The sequence below is a fragment of the Perognathus longimembris genome, chromosome 12 (genome assembly GCF_023159225.1).
Source record: "Perognathus longimembris pacificus isolate PPM17 chromosome 12, ASM2315922v1, whole genome shotgun sequence".
Lineage (NCBI taxonomy): Eukaryota > Metazoa > Chordata > Mammalia > Rodentia > Heteromyidae > Perognathus > Perognathus longimembris.
The window spans coordinates 6,619,203-6,640,753 of NC_063172.1; the positions used below are offsets into that span (position 1 = coordinate 6,619,203).

Below are 21,551 nucleotides of genomic sequence, written 5' to 3' on the forward strand. Positions count from 1 at the left end.
TGCCCAGACTGGCTTCGAACTGCCATCCTCAGATCTCAGGCACCTGAGTAGCTAGCTAAGATGAAATGCATGAGCCACCAGGGCCAGGCTAAGGCCTTGCACTCTGGTTTGGCTGTGTTGCTCAGCGGTGGCACTCAACCACTTGACCCACAGCTCCCCTTTTGTGTTTTTTTGTTTTTTGTTTTTGATCTTTCTGGAGTCTCCGAGTTTTCCACCCGGCTGGCTTCACATGGTCTTCTTCAGATCTCAGCCTCTTGGATAGCCAGGATTACCACCTCACGTCTCTTTCTCCTTTTCCTTGCAGATGACAAGTTGTGCCCCTTCACCGCGATGCTCCGGGAACAGGAGACGCTCTGAGTGAGGACCGCCGCCAGCCCCACTCCGCGGAGGACGGTGCCTAGGCCGGTGGCCCTGCATCCCGCGCTTCTGCTCGGCTAGGTGGGCTCTCCTCCCGCCTTCGCAGGGACGCCCCGCAGAGAGTGACAGCGATGGCCACGAGGAAGCGAACCCTCAAGCTGCTCACCTTCCTGGGGCTCTTCATCTTCCTCACCTCCTGCTTCCTCAACTACTCCCACACCGGGGTGCCTGCCGCCTGGTTCCCCAAGCAGATGGTCCTGGAGCTCTCTGCCAACTTCCGGAAACTCATCAAATCCCAGCCGTGCACCTGCGCCAGCTGCCTCAGCCAGCACGGGCTCTCAGCCTGGTTCGACCAGCGCTTCAACCAGACCATGCAGCCGCTGCTGAACGCCCACAACGCCCTCATGCCGCAGGACGCCTACCAGTGGTGGCTGGTGAGCGTGGGCGGGGCCGGGGAGCTGGGGGGCACGCCCACAACGCTGTCACTCATGCCGCAGGGCGCCCACCAGTGGTGGCTGGTGAGCCTTGGGTGGGGCCGGGGAGCTGGGGGGGGGGAACGCCCACAACGCTGTCACTCATGCCGCAGGGCGCCCACCAGTGGTGGCTGGTGAGCTGTGGGCGGGGCCAGGGAGCTGGGGGGAACGCCCACAATGCAGTCACTCATGCCGCAGGCCGCCCACCAGTGGTGGCTGGTGAGCTGTGGGCGGGGCCGGGGAGCTAGGGGCACGCCCACAACGCTGTCACTCATGCCGCAGGGCGCCCACCAGTGGTGGCTGGTGAGCCGTGGGCGGGTCCGGGGAGCTGGGGGCACGCCCACAACGCTGTCACTCATGCCGCAGGGCGCCCACCAGTGGTGGCTGGTGAGCCTTGGGTGGGGCCGGGGAGCTGGGGGGGAACGCCCACAACGCTGTCACTCATGCCGCAGGGCGCCCACCAGTGGTGGCTGGTCAGTGTGGGAGGGGCCGGGGAGCTGGCGGGGAATGCCCACAACGCTGTCACTCATGCCGCAGGGCGCCCACCAGTGGTGGCTGGTGAGCCGTGGGCGGGTCCGGGGAGCTGGGGGCACGCCCACAACGCTGTCACTCATGCCGCAGGGCGCCCACCAGTGGTGGCTGGTGAGCCTTGGGTGGGGCCGGGGAGCTGGGGGGGAACGCCCACAACGCTGTCACTCATGCCGCAGGGCGCCCACCAGTGGTGGCTGGTCAGTGTGGGAGGGGCTGGGGAGCTGGGGGGGAATGCCCACAACGCTGTCACTCATGCCGCAGGGCGCCCACCAGTGGTGGCTGGTGAGCCGTGGGCGGGGCCGGGGAACTGGGGGCACGCCCACAACGCTGTCACTCATGCCGCAGGGTGCCCACCAGTGGTGGCTGGTGAGCCGTGGGCGGGTCCGGGGAGCTGGGGGCACGCCCACAACGCTGTCACTCATGCCGCAGGGCGCCCACCAGTGGTGGCTGGTGAGCCGTGGGCGGGTCCGGGGAGCTGGGGGCACGCCCACAACGCTGTCACTCATGCCGCAGGGCGCCCACCAGTGGTGGCTGGTGAGCCTTGGGTGGGGCCGGGGAGCTGGGGGGGAACGCCCACAACGCTGTCACTCATGCCGCAGGGCGCCCACCAGTGGTGGCTGGTGAGTGTGGGCGGGGCCGGGGAGCTGGGGGGGAACGCCCACAACGCTGTCACTCATGCCGCAGGGCGCCCACCAGTGGTGGCTGGTGAGCCGTGGGCGGGGCCGGGGAACTGGGGGCACGCCCACAACGCTGTCACTCATGCTGCAGGGTGCCCACCAGTGGTGGCTGGTGAACCGTGGGCGGGGCGGAGAGCTGGGGTGGGCGGAGCCAAGCACTCCTGTCTGAGGGGCCCTGGGTCCTGCCTGGCCTTGGGCATGATTTAAGTGATCCTGTGTTCACTCAGTCACTCACTCAATCCTATTTAGTGTGTGTTGCGTATAACTCCCAGCAAGTTGTCCTTCATTGGTTGCCTGTGGCTTGAGATGACGGAAGCACATGGCCTCACCATTCGAGGGCGGGACCCGGGAGTCTAAAGTGGAGTCAGGGGCAAGGTTGATTCTTCCTGGAGACCCTTGGAGCGCATGCATTCCTCCGTGGCTCCCCTTGTTTCTGCCTCCTTTCCTTGGGACTCATGCTGCATCTGGCCTCCTCCTCTTCTGGGACGTGCATCCTTGGATCTGGGTATAATCAAGGCCAGGAGTTGCCGGTTCTCAGGTGGAACTTGGACAGGGCATCCTGGGGGGGGTTATGCACCTGACACTTCACCCCCACCTTTCCCTGGAGCCAAAGCTGCGGGGGAGGGGGACGGGGGAGGACGGACCCTCCCCACCTCACATCCACACGGAGACAGTGCCCTGCCTGCCCTCCCTGGCTCTCATGCTCCACAGACATTCCGAATGCTTGCCTCCCTGTCTCGGCCCCATCTCCGTGAAGCTGGCCTCTTGTCACACCCCCAGCCAGCCCTTGCCCCGGCGCCAGTTGGGGTACAGCAGCGTGGGGATGGATTTCTTCAAATCCTGCACCATCCCCAGTGTGACACAAACGTCACGGAGGCTTATTATTGGCATTGTCACTCCAGGCCAGCGTTCTACCCCTTGAACGACACCTCTGCATGTGTCTCTTTGGTGGTGAAGCGGAGAGAGAAGGTTCGCTCAGACTTTTCCTGCCTGGTCTGGCTCAGGGCTGCGATCCTCAGATCCCAGCTTCCTGAGTACCTAGGATTGCAGGCGTGAGCCACCAGCGCCTGGCTGCTGCTGCTACTCCAAGGGAAGGCATGATCAGCAAGGCCTGCAGCTCAGGCCCTGGGGTCTGCTGTGGGGGGGACAATCGGGAGCAGGGTGGCAGCCAGACCCCCTTCGAGAGGATGGAGGGAGGAGCAGGACGGATGGCCAGTTCTACAGGTGCCCGAGAGGCCACATGTTCAAAGAAGGTGGGAGCCGGGCCCCGCGCCCCTGACACCACCGGGAGTCTCTTGGGGCTCGCGCAGGCCCTCGCATTTAGTAGGGACACAGCAAACCCACGCAGAGTGAACGTGTGAGCTCTTCCATGTTTCTCCTGAGTGACCGCTGGACTCCTGGGGTCTCCAGGGGCTGCACGGAAAGGTCCCAGGAGACCCGGCCATCTGCAGCTGGTGGCCCGGAGACCCGCAGTCCAGGGGCTCTGCAGAGAGGATGTGAGGGGGAACCCAGCCAGCCACAGCTGGTGGCCTGGTGGGGTCCGTCCCGCTGTCCGGCAGCAGATGGCGCCAGGCGATCAGCAAGGCATCATGGCGTCTCTCCACCTTCTCCACAGAGGCTGCAGAGGGAGCGGAAGCCCAGCAACCTGAGCGACACGGTCCGGGAGCTGTTCCGCGTGGTGCCGGGGGACGTGGACCCCACGCTGGAGAAGAGGGCGGTGGGCTGCCGGCGCTGCGCTGTCGTGGGCAACTCGGGCAACCTGCGGGAGTCCTCGTACGGGTCCGAGATAGACAGCCATGACTTCGTGCTCAGGTGGGTGGGTGCTCATGCCCAGGCCGCCTCCTCTCCCCCCCCCCATTCCTGATTCAGGTCCCCATGCCAAGGCCTGGGCTCCCCGGACGTCCTGAGCACGCACTCTCGGGGCCTCAGTTTCCCTTCTCTGTGGTGGAGGATGGAGAAACGCCTCTGTGGGTGTAGGGACCACACAGAAACTCAAGGGACCTCCAGTGGGCTGGTGATCACTTGAGTTCGCCCCCTTTTTGCAGTCTAGGCCATCACGGGGCCATATGCTTTTAGTGTTGTGGATTCCCCTTGCCCCCAAGTGGAACAGACACCCCAGGAAGAGACCCCGAGTCTACTCTAGGAGATCACGCAATCCCTACCACGCCACTCACAAGATCGAACCTCAGGTCGGGGACCATGATTGGGCCCCAGGTCAGGGAGCACAATTGGGTGGGGTTGGCTCCCCCTCCCCCCTCCCCCCCTCCCCTCCACCCAGCTGCCTTCTCGAACAGTCTCAGGCTCTGTACCCCTGATGTGCTGTCCTCAGACCCTCTCAGGGTGCCTGGTACCCAGGGAAGGGTCCCAGTGAGGGGGAGTCAGGTTCACAGACAGGTGAAGGTCAAGGCCGCCGTGTGGGGAGCCTGTGGCCTGGGACATCCTGTCTGAGCCCAGGTCCCCGGGGCCCTATAAAAGGACCGTGGTTACCGGTGACTGGCCATCTGTGAAGGAGGCAGACAGGTCGACTGGACTTGCATTCATAAAAGGAAAACGGAGAGGCCGGGGTCCCTCTGTTCACACGAGGAAATGGAGGCCGTGGCCCTGATCCGGGTCACCGCAGAGCTGACGCGCCACCTTGCTCTCTCCATGGTACCCCCAGGATGAACAAGGCACCCACCGTGGGGTTTGAGGCCGACGTCGGGAGCAGAACCACCCACCATTTTGTGTACCCCGAGAGCTTCCGGGAGCTGGGAGAGAATGTCAGCATGGTCCTGGTCCCCTTCAAGACCACAGACCTACAGTGGGTGATCAGCGCCACCACCACGGGCACCATCACCCAGTGAGTCCCTCCTCTGGTCCCCCGGCCCCGCCGGTGCTGTCCCCCGACCACACCTGGGCCCTGCCTGCCACCTTGTGGGAGTCCTGGCCTGACCACGGGCGCCCTTATTTCCCAAATCGCGTAAGCTTTGCTATTCTGCCACGGACGCCCCAACACATTCTGCCTGGGCCTTGCTGCCCAGACACCCAGGGAACTTTTGGGGAACATGCTAGAAGGGGCTGCCCATGGTACTTCAGAGGTCAGAGGTGGGGAGGCGAGGTAGCCGGCCGCTCCTGTGCCTTCAGTGCCCGGCTGTGGATACGTCACTGCCTTGGCCTCCTGGGAGTGCAGGCAATCCCCCATCATGCACCACACCGGGTGGGTCCTTGAGGTTTGTCCATCACCAGACCCTCGCTGCCTTTCGCACTCGTCTCCACCTCACTGCCCTCCCGGGATTGAACTTGATCCAGAGCAAGCCTCATCATCCCCAAACAGACTAAGATCGCCCCCTGGTGTCCACTGCGGGCGGCTGCAGGAGGGCGGCTCAGAAATCCAGGCCTCGTCCTCCTGGTCCCGCCTCACTGCTCAGAGGGTCCCCAGAGCCGCGGGTGGGGTGGGGTGGGGGTGCTCGGGCGGCCTCTCCCCCACACTAACCTCCGTCTCTCTCCCCAACCGCAGCACCTATGTCCCTGTCCCTCCGAGGATCAGAGTGAAAAAGGATAAGGTGAGTGGAGCCCAGCCCTCCCCCCTCCCCTGCCCCTCCCCCTCCTCCTCCTCCGACGGCAGCCTGCTCACAATCTCACCTTGGGCCTCAGAGAACCCGAGACCCTCCACACCCATCTGCAAGCAGTGGCCCCCCGGGGTGGTTTCACTGCACAGGGGAGGCCCATGAGGGAGAGGTGCGTGGACAGCAGCACCCAGGAGCTTGCGCAGCTTCAAGTCCTGGGGTCCGTCCACAGGCAGCCTGCAGCGGTGGCCCCATGCCCTCCGCCTGCCCTCCAGGGGCGTCTGTGGGGCTGCAGATGGACGATCACTCCTGGGTGCAGCAAGCTGTGGAAGGCAGACCCATGCCTCCTTCCTCGTCATCTGTTCGGTCTGATTCTTCTTGAGTCTTCCTGGGATTTCTGGTTCAAGGTCACTGGCCCTGGGAACTCTCCTTCTAGTACTTGCGGCCGCGATTCTCTCTGCCATGCTTTGCTCTAGCCTTGCCTCTCAGGAATGGAGCTGTGGACCTTGCCCCCGCCCACAGTGGAGGGGTATTTGTCAGGGCCCCCTACAACCATGTCACTATGGTTAGGGTACCCCACTAGGTGCCTTTTCCCCTCCTCCCCTCCCCCGCCTCCTGTCCTTACTGACTTGCACTCACCCGGGGCCACATCTTTGTCCCCACCAGATCCTGATCTACCACCCGGCCTTCATCAAGTACGTCTTCGATAACTGGTTGCAGGGCCACGGGCGGTACCCATCCACAGGCATCCTGTCCGTCATCTTCTCCATGCACGTCTGTGACGAGGTACGTGCATGCTTGTGGGTGGGCGAGGCGTACAGAGGGCCGGCTCGGCGCACCTTGCTCCCCCGAGAACTCTCTTCTCGGGCTCTGGAGCTGAAACACTCAGAGGGCATTTTGGGGAGTACCATGCTCTGGGCAGGAGTTGGGGCCCATTCTGTGTCTTAACTGGGTGCCAGGACATTGGGTAGTGAAGCTCAGACTGCACACTCCACTGGAGCCTTCGAAGCGCCTGGAGCCTTGGGGAGGGGATGTTCTGAGCCCGGGAAAGGCCTGGCCTCCTCGGGGCCGCCCGGTGGGCTGGCATTGGGCTTGAGCTTGGCTCGTTTCGGCTCCATTGAGCGGTGGGAAAGGGAGGTGTGGAGGAAGAGCCCCTGGATGACCTCCGGTTCCCCTCCCTTGCTGTCTGGCTCTGACCTCTGACTTGCCCACAGGTGGACTTGTACGGCTTCGGGGCGGACAGCAAAGGGAACTGGCACCACTACTGGGAGAATAACCCGTCGGCGGGGGCTTTCCGCAAGACGGGGGTGCATGACGCGGACTTCGAGTCCAACGTCACAGCCACCTTGGCGGCCATCAGCAAAATCCGCATCTTCAAGGGGAGATGACGCCCGGGAGGGCCGCGGATGGCCCGCGTCACCTCGCACCTCTCCGTTTACAACCGCGGCAACTTGCCGGAGCCAGTCTGTTCTGGAAGCTTCCGGGGCCAGCCTCCGGCGGGCCCTGGTGTGCTCATGGCCTCTGGCCTGTCCACCTTTAACCTCAAAGTCACCCGGTGGCGCGCCCAGGGCCACAAAGACGGCCCAGGCCCGTCTCCTATGGCTGTCCCCCAGTCCGGGGCAGGTGGGGAGATGCCGGGCACGGCGCCCTCTCCAAATAGGAGAATTACCTCGGCTTTTGGGTTGTGGGGCACAAAGGATGGAGGACTCCCGCATTCCAAAGGACAGGCAATCTCCCAGGAGGGAAGGTGGGTGGAAGCCGAGGACCACAGAGACCTCCAGTGCGCACGCTCAGCCTCAGGCTCCGGCTGGGATGTTGGCAGATGACCGTTACCTGCAGCACAGAGCCGCGCGGGGTCACGCGGGCACGGGGCAACCGTGATGCCCTTTGCATGAAGCCCGGCCTCTTGCTTGGTATGAGCACCCCATGGTTCCCCTCCCACACACCCTGTTCCCAAAGCTCCCCGATAATGGAGGAACGTGGCCATGTGTCTCTGACGGGAGCAACGCCCCCTCTCCTGCGCATCCCTTTGTGTGATCGTCTCCCAGAGCACGCCTGCCCACTTCATGTGCCTTTGAACTTGGGGAAGACATGCATGCATGCGCTGGCTGAAGGGAGGCCCCAACTCCAACTCCAGAAAGGGGAGACCCACCAGCAGCCCAGCCATTGCTGAATAGCAGATGTCCTTTTTCCAGTTTTCTGAGCCAGCTCTAGAGTTGGAACGAAGCTTGGATCGAGGTGTCCACCCAAGGCGTGTCTGTCCTCCGTGGGGGTGGACACACAGTCCAGTTTGGTGTCTGTGACCCTCCAAAGCTCCCCGAGCTCCCCTGCCATGTAGGGCCCCAGCTCTGGGCCAGGTAGGGGCCACCTCACTGGTATCCTGGGGGTCAGAGTGGGGACACCTAAGAAATGGTGACTGGCTGTCTACATACCTCATCTCCTCATTCCTTTCTCTCTGTTCTGCTCTGCTCTGCTCTGTTCCGCTCCCCTCTCCTCCTCTTCCCTGTGTTGCCTTCGTGATTATTTATTGGTGTTTTAAACGAATTCAGCTGAAATCATGTGCATGCGCTGTTTCTGCTGCTCCTGGCGTCATGTGGAGTGGGGAGCAAACAGGAAGCCCCTCTCCCCAGGCTCCTTACACGAGTGTCTGGGACCTTGGAGCTTGTGGGGCATGCTGGGGTGCAGGCCCTGGAGTTTGGGAAATGATCTTTTCACAAGCTTGTGCTTGCTCACTTTCCTTCCTCCTTCCTTCCTTCCTTCCTTCCTTCCTTCCTTCCTTCCTTCCTTCCTTCCTCCCTCCCTCCCTCCCTCCCTCCCTCCTTCCCTTCCTCCTTCCCTTCCATCCCTCTACCCATCTCTCACTTTCTGCCAGTACTGGGGCTTGAACTCATGGCCTAGACACTGACCGGTAGCCTTTTGCTCAAGGCGAGTGCTTTACTACTTGAGCCACAGCTCTGCTTCTGGCTTTTTATTTGTCTCTTCTGTTTCTTCTTCTTTCTACTTGTCTCTTCTTTTTGTAGATAAGAGTCTCACAGACTTCCCAGGCTGGCTTTGAACCACAGTCCACAGTTCTCAGCCTCCTGAGTAGCTTCCATTACAAGCATGAGTGGCGGCTTCCTTTCTTTTTTTCTGTCTCCTCACAGGCAGGCCTCCTCCTGTGGGCTGGGGGCCTCCGGGCTGGGCTGGAGGAGGGGGAGGTAGGCACTGGGCAGTGGCCACCACCTCCAGTGACAGCAGAAGCACATGTTGGTGGGGTTGCTTTCGCCACTTCCTCCCCTGCAGGCCCCAAGGGAAGGATGGCAGGCTTGGAGGAGGCCTGGGTCAGGGGCCACACGTGGCTTCAGACCACAGACCTTGTTCACCAGGGTCATTGGCTCCAATTGAGTCAGAACCAGAGCACTGTTGTTAGAGCTTTTATTAGATTCTCAAAGATTCAGAGCCCGCTGGTTTCTGTTTGCTCCAATACAACCTGCTTCAGCTTTGCAGTCTTCCCAGACTGAAGACTCCTAGCTGCCAAATCATGGTGAGGTCTTTGATCTGGACTATATGTCTGGACTTCCACGGCCAGACCCCGGCTGGAGAGCTCTGCTTGCCCCGAGCCCTTCTGCCAGGGCTGAGGCTGGGCAGGGAGGGAGGCAGGGGCCGGGTTGCACCAAAGAGCCAATGGATCCCAGAGGGGAGGCGGTGTCTGCATCTGAGCCCGTGCTGCCTGGATTGCTTGTGTGTTGTCCGCCGCTGCCTCCTGTCCATCCTCACGAGGATGTTCCAGTGAGATACCCCCAGCCCACGAGCCCACTGTCCATCTAATGTGCAGGAAACAGGGCCCAGGCAGGTGACTGCTTGTTCTGAGAGCCAGTGGTGATAGACAGCATGAATCAAAGCACTTGATCCAAAGCCGGGCCGGGGTTGGCTCTGACTGATTCATCCAGGGGCTCATGGCTCATGCTCTCCCCGGACCCAGCTCAGCCTGTCCTCAGTCCTTTGGCAGCTAGGCCATCATCTCCTCTTCCCAGCACCACCTGGGTCTCAGTGCTGTAGCTGGGTACTTTGCTGCATAAAAGCCAGTCAGTGTGGCCGGAATGAAATGCACCAGTGAGCGCTGCATCCCACTCCGAGAGTGGGCTCTATCATCTGCTGGGAGTTGACCTTGGGTCCAGGTCCCCCGAAACAAGGACCATGGGAAGTGGCGCCTTCCCTCTCCTGGCCACACGACAGGAAAGCTTCCTCCTGGAGAGCCCAGGGGCCAGGGAGCAGCTGTGGTGCACTGGATGCTGGCTACGTTCACTCTGGGACCAGCTGCTACCATCCAGAGCTCTGGAGGTCATTGTGTCCATCCTGGGCCCCTGATTTGGGGGCCTAGGTGACCCCTTGCCATGCATGGGGCTCCTTAACCCTGTGACCAAGCGGCCAGCCTACTCCCAAGCCTCCTTTTCCTTCCAGGGTAAAGGTCAGGACGATTCCTCACTCTTGGCTGCCCTCTGCCCAGGGCCCTGAGCAGGGCTGAGCTTTAAACCTTCGTGTGTGCTAGGGTGGGCGTGGCGCACACCTTCAGCACAATCCCCTTCAAAGCCAAAGTTCCTTGAGCACTTTCTCTTCTTTCTCTGCCATCTCCTTTGGTTGGTTGGTAGTGATTTAAAATTTGCTTTCTCTCCCCATGTTCATTTCGCTGCCAAGTGTCGAAGGGGCTGGGTGTATTTTGAATGACTTTAGCTAGTTTGCCACTCTCAACCCCCTTCTGTCTTATTTATTATTGAATTTTACAATGATCTGAATCAAAGTGAATTAAAAGAGCTATTTTATTGTTCCAGTGTGTTGGGTGTTTTTCTAGACGGGGGCACTGGGGGTGCTTTGTTCTACCCTGGATGTTTGGAGTCAGCCGATCTTTTCGTTCTCCAAATGCCTGGACATTCTGTCTCTCCGGAGTCTCTGGGTGAGGGTTCCGCCCTGCCTCCCCACCAAGTGCTCACAGGGGACTCAGGAGGAGCAGTCTGGCCAGTCCCCTGGCCTCTCTGCTTCACAGGTAAAGTGAGAACCCCAGTGCATGGCAGAGTAGGGTGAAATCACCAGCAAAAGCCTCAGGAGGCTGCGCTGCCCTGAGCATTTTCTTGGCCAGACAATGCATGATATACAGAGGTAGACTCCATTCCTGACAGGTTGCTGTACCCGGGGAAGGACACAGGTAGGTTCAAAGTTGGCATGAATCACTCACTGAAAACTAAAAAAGGCCCAGGGAGCCCAGGGCTGGGGATCTGGCTCAGCGGAAGAGCCCTCGAGCGTGAGGCCCTGGGTTCGGTCCCTGGCTCCGGGAAAAAAAAAACAACCAAAAACTACAAAAGACGAGAGTGAGGAGCCCTGAGTTCAAGCCCCACCACTAGCATAAAAAAGGCCCGGCACCTGTGGCTCATATATAGGTAATCCTAGCTTCTCAGGAGGCTGAGCTCTGAGGGTCTCTGCTGGAAGTTGGTCAGGGAAGGAGAGTCCCTGAGGTCCTATCTCCACTTAACTTCTAAGAAGCCAGAAGTGGAGTGGTGTCTCAAGAATGGTAGAGCACCAACCTTGAGCAAAAAAGCTAAGGGAGGGAACCCAGGTCCTGAGGTCTAACACAAATATCGGCGCTAAACAAAACAGAGGTCCAAGATAAAGTTAGTGCAAGAAGTTTGTGGTGTGCGGAGTGCTTTAGAGTTTGCACACCACCTACTTGGGCAGGAGCTTGAATTCTCAAGGCTAGGGAATGGTGGTGAGCAGAGGTGGGTTTTGGCTTCATGTTGAGTTACTGTGTGCAGCCTGCCATGTGCCATGTGCCCTTGGAACCCACTCCCTGCAGCAAAAGTGTGCAATACGGGAGCAATGTGTTCAGAACCCCATATATCATGGAGCTGGGCTATCCAGGGGTCTGATGAGCTGGCTGAAGCCTGTCTGAGCCTCACCTCCTTATGGGAAGAGTCAGGATGAAATAAAAGCCACATGAACAGGTGTCCTGGGGATGCTAGGAGTTTGCCTAGGCCACAGCTCTGCAGGGGCTCGGGTAACCAGGAAGCCACCAGCACTCCACGTGGTCTCTTGGTGTCTAGAATTCCCTTTATTCTACTACTTCTCTATGAAGCTCCTGTCTCCACTCCTAGGCCGAGCTTGGCTCTGTTGTGAACATCTCCCTCTCTGCCGCATGTCCCCCAGACCAGACCCAGACTTGCTACAGGTTCACCTTCCACAGCAGCAACATGAAGCTGCCACCAGGTGGCAGCACGCCACAGTCAGTTCCCCACCAGTGCATCCCAGACTGGACAGCAGTAGGCCACCCGGTCACCCTGGTCCTGTCCTTCCAGTGGCATCTGGGTCTCCACCACAGTCCCTGGCAAAGAGTTGAACCAGGAAAGTGCCCGGGTTGGAAGTCATTCCTCTAGGATGCTCAGTCTGTCCCCTGCATACACTCAGGGTATAAACAGATTTCTTTGTGTCCATAATCAGCTTCTCCATAACCCCTTTGCTTATGCCGAGGATGAAAGATACAGGAGCCCTGCGGACCCCTGCTGCCTGGTGATACCACTGGCAGACATGGGGCCTGGTCAGGCGACAGAGGGAAATCCTGGGTCAGCATAGGAGCTGCTGGGAGGTGAGGTGGTGGTCGGCAAGACTTGAGAAGTGTAAGAGTCCGAGAGGTTCAGCCATATAGACAATATCCAGGGTACTTGGATGTAGTACAGTGGTTGAAAGGGTACAGCCACAGCAAGGGAAACAAAACTAGACAAACCACTGAGTCAAACAAACAGACAAGGAAAAAGAGAGAGAGAAAAAAAGGAAGGATACTACGAGTTCACATGGCATGCTGAGAATAATGAAAAGAGTGGTATAACTCTTGTTTCCGTAACGTGGGGTTCATTTCACTTGGCATCTTCTAATATATCCCTATGGGTGTAGCTATTCTGGTATTTTGGTCTTCTATCATGCCTGGCCTATTATGTACTTGCTATTCCCTATGAAGGCGACCATAGAGTCCATGATTTTTTGGGTCTGGGTCACTTCCATTAGAATGATTTTTTCCAAGTCCTTCCATTTCCTTACGAATGGTAGTGTCGTTCCTTCTGATGGAGGCATACAATGCCATTGTGTATATGTACCACAATTTCCGGATCCACTCATCTACTGAGGGGCATCTAGGTTGGTTCCATGTTTCAGCGATGACGAGTTGTGCTGCAATGAACCTAGTTGCCACCAAATACACTGCAGTTCTTAGAAACCCAACGCCTTCCTTCCAGATAGGTCTGTATCTCTGCCATTCAGCACAATAAATAGGTGGAGAGAAAAGGTCTGGACCCAACTGGAGATGTTCCAAATAGCAAGCCAGTGTGGCTGGGCCTCCTTGCTCTGTGGCCTCTCTGGTAATACCGTGTGGCACACGGCTTTTTGCCAGACCTGAGGGTTTCTCCTGGGCTTCTATTTGCGTCTCTTCTCCAGGATGCTCCTGACCCGAGGAGGAGTCTTGGCCTCTGTGAAGCTTATGGTCTAAATCTGTAAAAGGGTATTGAGTGACATGGTAGTTATTGAGCAAAGTAGCAGTACCTTGTCCTGAGTCCTTTCTGTGTGCATGGCTACACACAGTTCATAACTAGTCAGCCAAGAACAAAGAGTAGGTTTGGCTGTGTGTCAGGCAGAATGAACAAGGCTCATGCTGCAATGTGAAGACCCAGATGCAAGCAGCTTCCAATACTAAGCCTGTTTCCTGGTATCCTTTCTCCCTTGGCCTTTCCCCTCCACCCTTTCTACCCTTCCACCCAGTAACTCCCTCCCCTAGACTCATCTACCAGGCCTAGATTAGGACCTTATTCTATTTCAATCGGGTAATACCAAAGTAATATGAATTACTCCTAGTTTACAATATCTTACTGATATTGTACTAATTATTAATTAGCAGCACTACAAATTAAACTATCTTATACCCAGGCTTCGGTGTATCTGTCAGCTATTATCACAATGCTGCATAATGCCACATAACAGCCCAACAGCTACCACAAAGAAGGCAGTTGCCCCTTACTACCACCTGGCTCCGAGCCTCAACAATCTAGGGCTCCTCTACTGACTCTCAGACTTCTCTATTGTCTCTGACATTTCTTGGTCCAGCACACATGTGGAATGGAGCAAGACCTGCCACAAAAGCACAAGAATCTGGCTCTGGTCATGTCCTCTGAGACAAGATGAGGATTAAAGACAGCCTGCCCCAGCCTGGTCGACATCACCGTGGTGAAGGGCGTCCACCCTCCTTGAATCTGGTCAAACACTGGAACTCAATGGCCAATACAAAATGGTAGCAGTAACTGGGCCACAAATGCCAGGACTTAGGAGTCTGGAAGCTTCCAGTTCCCATCTCCCTGGTGCATAGGAAGCTTAAGGAGTCCCATGGAGATGCCCATGTGGACAGAAACCAAGGCCAACACACCTTGTCAGCCTTGTGAGTGCGCCATGTTGGAAGAGCCCCAGCTGAGTGGCCCCAGCCTACATCCTGTGGAACAGATCTGTGCCACCGTGTCAGGACCTACTTGGTTGCACGCTTGTGTCCTGGGTCAATTAGAATGGTTGCTCTGAGTTCCAGAGTGTTCGGGGAGGCATGTTGCATAACTATAGACAACCAGAATAGACTGCTGGGTGCAAAGCCAAGGAAGAAGTCAGGAGAGGAGGCCCCAGTAGGATGCCACAGAGGAGCAGACGAAGGCCCTCACCATCACCAAGCGACCACTCCCACTGCCCTGTGGCTGGGGACAGACACCCAGTGGTTAGACATGATATTTTGAACTGCCCCATAGAGATCATCCTATGTTAAGAAAATGAGGGAACCTTTCACCAGCAAAACAAATACTCAGTCCAATTCACTATAAGGAAACGTATTCAGAAAACAGCCATAGAAGCGGGGCCTTAGGTTCTGTTGCTTACATATGTATATACGTTAGTCAAAATACCTACAACCGAACAATTATACTATAAAATTTAATTACCTTGTAACTCATGAGTACCACGAATTTTCAAATGATTAAAAACCAAGTGCTTCTCAAAAAGGTATACATTTAAAAGTAGCTACTGACTTGGATACAAATTACCAGTGCCCAGTTTGACTCTTGAAAAAACATGCATTCTAAATCAACACCCAAAACTGGAGGAAAAGAGAACTATTATCCCATGAGGGTCTTCTTCAGCACCAATACCATCAGCATTCTTTTAACTACTAAAGACGGAAGTGGAAGTGCACCTACACTGAACCACAAATGGACTGTAGTGAATAATACACCATTCAGAGGGAATGAGAGATATGGCAATGTGTGCTACGTGTGGTCAATGAAAGTACAGAGCAGGGGTGTGTGTGCAGGTCATAGATGAGGCCTGGCATTTATTGTTCTTATCATGATGTGGAAATGAAATTCCAAGTTAATGTCCAGTTTTCTTTTTCCTACAGGTAGACAAACTGATTGAGAATAAGATAAAGAGAAGATTTGGCATTTCTCAGGGATGCCTCCGTGTATTGCGAAGGTGAACTGAGATCTAGGGTGATAAAAAGACATGATACGACACACATGAAGGTACAAAGAAGGCTCAGAAGAGAATGACACCAAAGGAAGAAAATATAACACTGTTGGCAGACTTGAAACAAGAGGTTTTTTTCGAATTATCACAGAGGAAGTAAAGAGATGATGGTATTAATAACAGAAATACCTGCATAGTTTGAAAATATCAGAACAAGTGACTAGAGATAGATAGATAGATAGATAGATAGATAGATAGGCTTAAAATTGATTGGAAACTGAGCTCTCACAAAGGTTGTTATGGAGAGGATACTTGGCAGTATTTCCCTGAACCAAGGTGGAAGGTCTAGATATTAAACAGTGATAGTCAAGAATTGCTAGAGCCAAGGTCTCTGGGGGAAGTTCAGATTGGCCTTGAGATTAAACAGTGCCAGTTAAGAATTGCTAGAGCCAGGGTCTCTGGGGAAGGTGAGATTGGCCTTGACCAGGGGAACCTGTTGTCTCTGCCTGCCCTAGGCTGAGCCCACAGGTGTGGGCCATCAACACTGATCTTTTCCCCTTCCCTCCCAGACCCCCTAGTTAGGGTGTGTTCTGATGTTGGCTGGGTTTTCCCATGTCCTTCTTCATTGGAATAGAGTTGTATTGATTTTTTATCTTTCTCCATAGATTCTAGGGAATCTTCAGCTCCTGAGATTCAATCCTTTGCTTCAGTTAGTCGGGACTGTAGGCTAGCTACTTGACTTTGAACTTCTTTTCCTTCTGACTGGTCTTTCCTGCTGATTTCCATGTCCTTGCTCTTAGGTCCTGCATGGACTTCTTTACTTCATTAACTTCATTAACTTTTTTTTGAGTGCTGTCTCTCAAATCTTTTAGCTGGGTGACTATCTTTTCTTTTGACTCTTTTAGTTCATTTATCTTTCTATTTGTGGAGGCCATGAAATTCTCCATTAATTTTTGCTTTGAATCCTCACGCTCTAGAATAGATGACTGAAGAGATTCAAACTTTTCAGTTATAATTTTTATCAGTAGACTTTGTAGATCATTTTGAGGGTTCTCTTCTATGTCTTTGATTGACTGCTCTGCTTCCTGTTTGTTTTGAGTGGGAGATGAGACTCCATTGTTTGCCATCTTTCTTGTGTTTCTTCTGCCCATTTGGACTGGGAATGCCAATCTACAAGCACATGTGAGCACTGTTTAAGACCCAAAGCAGACCTTACCAAGCACTGTTGTATATATCGTAGAAGTTCACAATTATATACAGATACCTTGTATACCCATATATACAATTAGATTTGGTGTTCCTAAAGAATACAACTTTGATATAACAACCAATCCTGAGCCGTGTATTCAGTAGTTACTTATTTACTGTTACAACCCTATGAGTAATTTTTGATCTTATATTAAGTTCTTTTTGGATGGGTTGGCTTTGTCTTTGAAGCCCTTTGATTCACTCAGATTGAGCAGGGATACCTTCTATCCAATAACCAGGGGTCAATGGAATCTGGAGGTCCTGGAAGTAAGTCAGGAGGGTAAGTTAGAGGTAGTAAAGAGAATAGAGTAAAATGTATGGGGAGGTTGATAATTTTAGTTTAGTGTCAGTGACGCGGAAATGTGGTGACAGTAGAAGCAGTAGAAAGAACAAGGTTAAAATTAGAGAAAATGGAGAATTAGCAGAAAAGAGTGGAGGTGTTATTCATAAGAAAGTAATTTTTAAAGAAAGAGAATGTGAAGAGAGAAATAAAGAAAAAATACTGGAAGACAAATGCACAAAACAGAGAAAAATCATTTAAAAATAAACGCCAGAAAATCGAACAACAACCACAAACACAAAAACTTGAAAAGAAAAAAAGAGGTAAAAATGGAAAGTTAAAACCCAACCACATTTCCAAATTGCAAAAAATTAAAAAAAAAAAAAAAGGTTAAAAAATTTAACGCCTGGCTCTGAATAGGCTGTGGACTCAGCAGGGCGGGCCAACCCTGGCCTGGTTTACCCAGCTGACAGTTGCTTGCCTGGGGGAGGCTCCTCCCTTCTGGGCGGGGCGGCCTCCTGGCCAGAGATGGCTATGCAATTCAGCTCCATTTCGGGCTGGGAATTGGCTTCATCTGGGATGGGACTGTTTTTCTGTCTCGGGAAACATTTGTTTTCCCATTTGGTTGTTCATTGTGACAGCAGCTGCTCCCCGCTTTTGGTTTTAATTTAGGAATTCTGGAGGGCAGGGCACATCTGGCTGAGTTCACCTGAGTGTGTGAGCCCTGGTCTGGGCAGGGTTCATTCTCCTGGGCGGAGCTGGCTCTCACTGGTCAGTCCCTCTTGCCCTTTTCAAAGATGGCCCCTTTGTCCTCGCTTTCCCCAGGCCTGCTTTAGTTCCAGTCTGGTCTGACCCTATGCCAGTGTCAAATATGACGCTTTGTTCTGGCAGTGGGGGAAGGGCTGTCTTCCAGAAGCTGCTCTTGGGCACGTGTTAGAATGTCTTTTGTGTGTTACTCACGCTTCCTCTGCATTTCAGGCTGTCCATGCTCAGCCTGTGATTTGCTGCTGCCAGCTGGATGCATTCCTCCTGGTCGCTGCTGTGTGCTTTAGGTGCGGACGGTGTGGGGCACTGTGCAGGCACCAGCACTGGCATGGCAGCAGAATGTGGCATGGAGTTCAAATCTGTGTTTTCAGGCCAGCAAAGTCGATGTTTTCGTCCTGACCAGAATCCCTGCAATGTTATTACTTACTGGGCTGTCTTCTAACACTAAAAGTGTCTCTGGAGTGGTAAAATTGCGATGTCGGAGGGCTCTGCTGCTCCTACGCCATCTTCTGAGAAGGCCCCTGTTTGGTGTTGAGTTTGCTGTGTGTGACCCTTCAAAGCTACACAAGCACCCGTGCCTGCTAGGGCCCTAGCTCTAGGCCAGGTAGGGGCCACCTCATGGTATACTGGGGTCAGAGTGGGAACAACCAGGAAATGGTGACTGGCTGTCTACATACCTCACTACATCTCCTCATTCCTTCCTGTCTGCTCTGCTCCCCTCCCCTCTGGTGCCTTCCTGATTATTTATTGGTATTTTAAACAAATTCAGCTGAAATCATGTGCGTGCGATGGTTCTGCTGCTACTGGCGTTTCATTAAGCTTTAATGTGTGGAGTGGGGAGCAAAGAGGAAGCCTCTCTCCCCAGGGTCCTTACACAGATGTCTGGGGACTTGGAGCTTGTGGGGCATGCTGGGGTGCAGGCCCTGGAGTTTGGGAAATGATCTTTTCACAAGCTTGTGCTTCTCAGTATCCTTCCTCCTTCCTTCCTTCCTTCCCTCCTTCCTTCCTTCCTTCCTTCCTTCCTTCCTTCCTTCCTTTTTCCTTCCTTCCAACCACCCTTCCTTCCTTCCTTCCCTCCTTCCTTCCTTCCTTCCTTCCTTCCTTCCTTCCTTCCTTCCTTCCTTCCTTCCTTCCTTTATTCCTTCCTTCCTTCTTTTCTTCTTCCCTTCCTTTCCTCCCTCTACCCATCTCTCACATTCGGCTACTACTGAGGCTTAAATTCAGGGCCTAGGCATTGACCAGTAGCCTTTTGCCCAAGGCGAGTGCTTTAGTACTTGAGCCACAGCTCTGCTTCGGGATTTTTATTTGTCTGTCCTATTTCTTCTTCTTTCTACTTGTCTCTTCTTTTTTGGAGAGAAGAGTCTCACAGACTTCCCAGGCTGGCACAGTCCGCTGATCTCACCCTCCTGAGTAGCTTCCATTACAAGCATGAGTTGCAGCGTCCTTTCTGTTTTTCTGTCTCCCCACAGGCAGGCCTCCTCCTGTGGGCTGGGGGCCTCTGGGCTGGGCTGGAGGAGGGGAGGTAGGCACTGGGCAGTGGCCACCACCTCCACTGACAGCAGAAGCACGTTTTTGGGGTTGCTTTCGCCACTTCCTCCCCTGCAGGTCCAAGGGAAGGATGGCAGGCTTGGAGAAGGCATGGGTCAGGGGCCACCCGTGGCTTTAGGCCATAGACCATGTTCACCAGGGTCGTTGTCTCCTCCTGGTCTGAACCAGAGCACTGTTGTTAGAGTATTTTTTAGATTCTCAAAGATTCAGAGCCCAGTGGTTTCTGTTTGCTCCAATACAAACCTGCTTCAGATTTGCAGACTTCCCAGATTGAAGAATCCTAGTTGCCGAATCATGGTGAGGTCTTTGATCTGGACCATACCACTGGACTTCCCCAGCCAGAGCCCGCTGGGGAGCTCTGCACACCCCGAGCCCTTCTGCCAGGGCCAAGACTGGGCAGGACGGGAGGCAGGGGCCGGGTTGCACCGAGGAGAGAATGGATCCCAGAGGGGAGGCGGTGGCTGCATCTGAGCCCGTGCTGCCGGATTGCTTGTGTGGTGTCCGCCGCTGCCTCCTGTCCCTCCTCACGAGGATGTTCCAGTGAGATGCCCCCATCCCACAAGACCACTGTCCATCTCACGTGCTAGAAACACGGTCCAGGCGGGTGACTGCTTATTCTGAGAGCCAGTGGTGACAGACAGCATGAATCAAAGTGCTTGATCCAAAGCAAGGCAGGGGTTGGCTCTGTCTGAATCACCCAAGGGCTCGTGGCTCAGGCTCGCTTCAGACCCAGCTCAGCCCGTCCTCAGTCCTCTGGCAGCTAGGCCATCATCTCCTCTCCCCAGCACCACCTGGGTCTCATCACTTTAGAAATGGGTGCTCTGCTGCATAAAAGCCAGTCTATGTTGCTGGAATGAAATGCATCAGTAAGCATTGCAACCCTGGCTAAGAGTGGACGCTGTCATCTGCTGGGAGGTGACGTTGGATCCAGTTCCCCCAAAACAAGGAGCATGGGAAGTATTGCCTTCCATTGCCTGGCCACACGACAGGAAAGCTTCCTCCTGGAGAGCCCAGGGGCCAGGGAGCTGCTGCGGCGGTCTGGACACGGGCTACATGCTCTCCGGGACCAGGTGCTACCATCCAGAGCTCTGGAGGTCATTGTTTCCATCCTGGGCCTCTGATTTGGGGGCCTAGGTGACCCCTTGCGATGCATGGGGCCACCTAATCCTGTGACCAAGCGGCCAGTCTGCTCCCAAGCCTCCTTTCCCTTCCAGGGTAAAGGTCACAATGATTCCTCACTCTTGGCTCCCCCTGACCAGTGCCCTGAGCATGGCTGAGCTTTTCTGTTTGTTTGTTTGTTTGTTTTTTTGGCCAGTCCTGGGCCTTGGACTCAGGGCCTGAGCACTGTCCCTGGCTTCTTCCCGCTCAAGGCTAGCACTCCGCCACTTGAGCCACAGCGCCGCTTCTGGCCGTTTTCTGTATATGTGGTGCTGGGGAATTGAACCTAGGGCCTCGTGTATCCGAGGCAGGTACTCTTGCCACTAGGCTATATCCCCAGCCCAGGGCTGAGCTTTAAACCATAGTGTGTGCTAGGGTGGGCGTGGCGCACACCTTCATCACAATCCCCTTCAAAGCCAACGTTATTTAAACAATTTCTCTTCTTTCTCTGCCATCTCCTTTGGTTGGTTGGTGGTGATTAAAATTTGCTTTCTCTGCCCATGTTTATTTTGCCGCCGAGTGTCGAAGGGGCTGGGTGTATTTTGAATGACTTTAGCTAGTTTGCCACTCTGAGCCCCCTGATGTCTTATTTATTGTTGAATTTTACAATGATCTAAATCAAAGTGAATTAAACCAGGGCTATTTTATTTTTCCGGTGTGGTTGTTGTTTTTCTAGACGGGGGCCCTAGTGGTGGTTCGCTCTACCCTGGATGTTTGGAGTCAGCCGATTTTTTGGTCTCAAAATGGCTGGAGATTCCGTCTCTCCGGAGTCTCTGGGTGAGGGTTCCGCCCTCCCTCCCCATGAAGTGCTCACGGGTGACTCAGGAGGAGCAGACAGGCCAGTCTCCTGGACTGTCTGCCTTTCAGGTCAAATGAGAACCACAATGCATGGCAGAGCAGGGTGAAATCACCAGCAAAAGCCTCAGGATGCTCCGCTGCCCTGAGCATTGTGTTGGCCAGACAGCATGTTGTACAGAGGTAGAGTCCACTCCTCACAGGTTGCTGTAACCAGCGAAGGACACACGTCAGCTTCAAAGTTGGCATGAATCACTGACTGAAAAATAAAAAATAAAAAAAGGCGAGGCACCTGTGGCTCATATAGGTAATCCTTGCTTCTCAGATGGCTGAGCTCTGAGGGTCTCCGCTTGAAATTGGCCTGGGAAGGAGAGTCCTTGAGGCCCTATCTCCACTTAACCACTAAGAAGACAGACATGGAGTGGTGTCTCAAGAATGGTAGACCACCAACCTTGAGCGAAAAAGCCAAGGAATGGAACCCAGGTCCTGAGGTCTAACACCAATATCGGCACAAATCAAAACCGATGTCCAAGATAACGTTGGTGCAAGATGTTCGCAGTGTGTGTGGCGCTTTATACTTTGCACACCACCTCCTTGGGCAGGAACTTGAATTCTCAAGTCTAGGGAATGGTGGTGAGCAGAGGGGGGATTTTGGCTTCATGTCGAG

At 54.8% G+C, this 21,551-nt stretch overlaps 1 protein-coding gene across 2 annotated transcripts; it reads left to right on the forward strand.

Moving 5' to 3' along the window:
- Nucleotides 1–304: 304 nt before the first annotated feature.
- On the forward strand, nt 305–18,246 carry St3gal1 (ST3 beta-galactoside alpha-2,3-sialyltransferase 1). Of its 2 annotated transcripts, XR_007212792.1 has the most exons (7): nt 305–791; nt 3,654–3,850; nt 4,698–4,877; nt 5,535–5,580; nt 6,250–6,369; nt 6,798–8,090; nt 18,236–18,246. XR_007212792.1 is itself a non-coding variant. In XM_048358741.1 (6 exons), the coding sequence occupies exons 1-6, from the start codon at nt 489–491 to the stop codon at nt 6,969–6,971; spliced, it is 1,020 nt and encodes a 339-aa protein (XP_048214698.1). In that variant the 5' UTR covers nt 305–488; the 3' UTR covers nt 6,972–8,292. The 2 variants fall into 2 exon arrangements, 1 of the variants encoding a protein (XP_048214698.1); XM_048358741.1 differs by lacking the exon at nt 18,236–18,246 and having other exon boundaries at nt 6,798–8,292.
- Nucleotides 18,247–21,551: the final 3,305 nt, after the last annotated feature.

Bases quoted from the DNA above. Each gene is read 5' to 3' on its own strand.
- St3gal1 (XM_048358741.1), top strand. From the start codon at position 489: ATGGCCACGAGGAAGCGAACCCTCAAGCTGCTCACCTTCCTGGGGCTC. The intron at 792-3,653 runs GTGAGCGTGGGC...CCTTCTCCACAG, and splicing joins ACGCCTACCAGTGGTGGCTG to AGGCTGCAGAGGGAGCGGAA. The intron at 3,851-4,697 runs GTGGGTGGGTGC...TGGTACCCCCAG, and splicing joins AGCCATGACTTCGTGCTCAG to GATGAACAAGGCACCCACCG.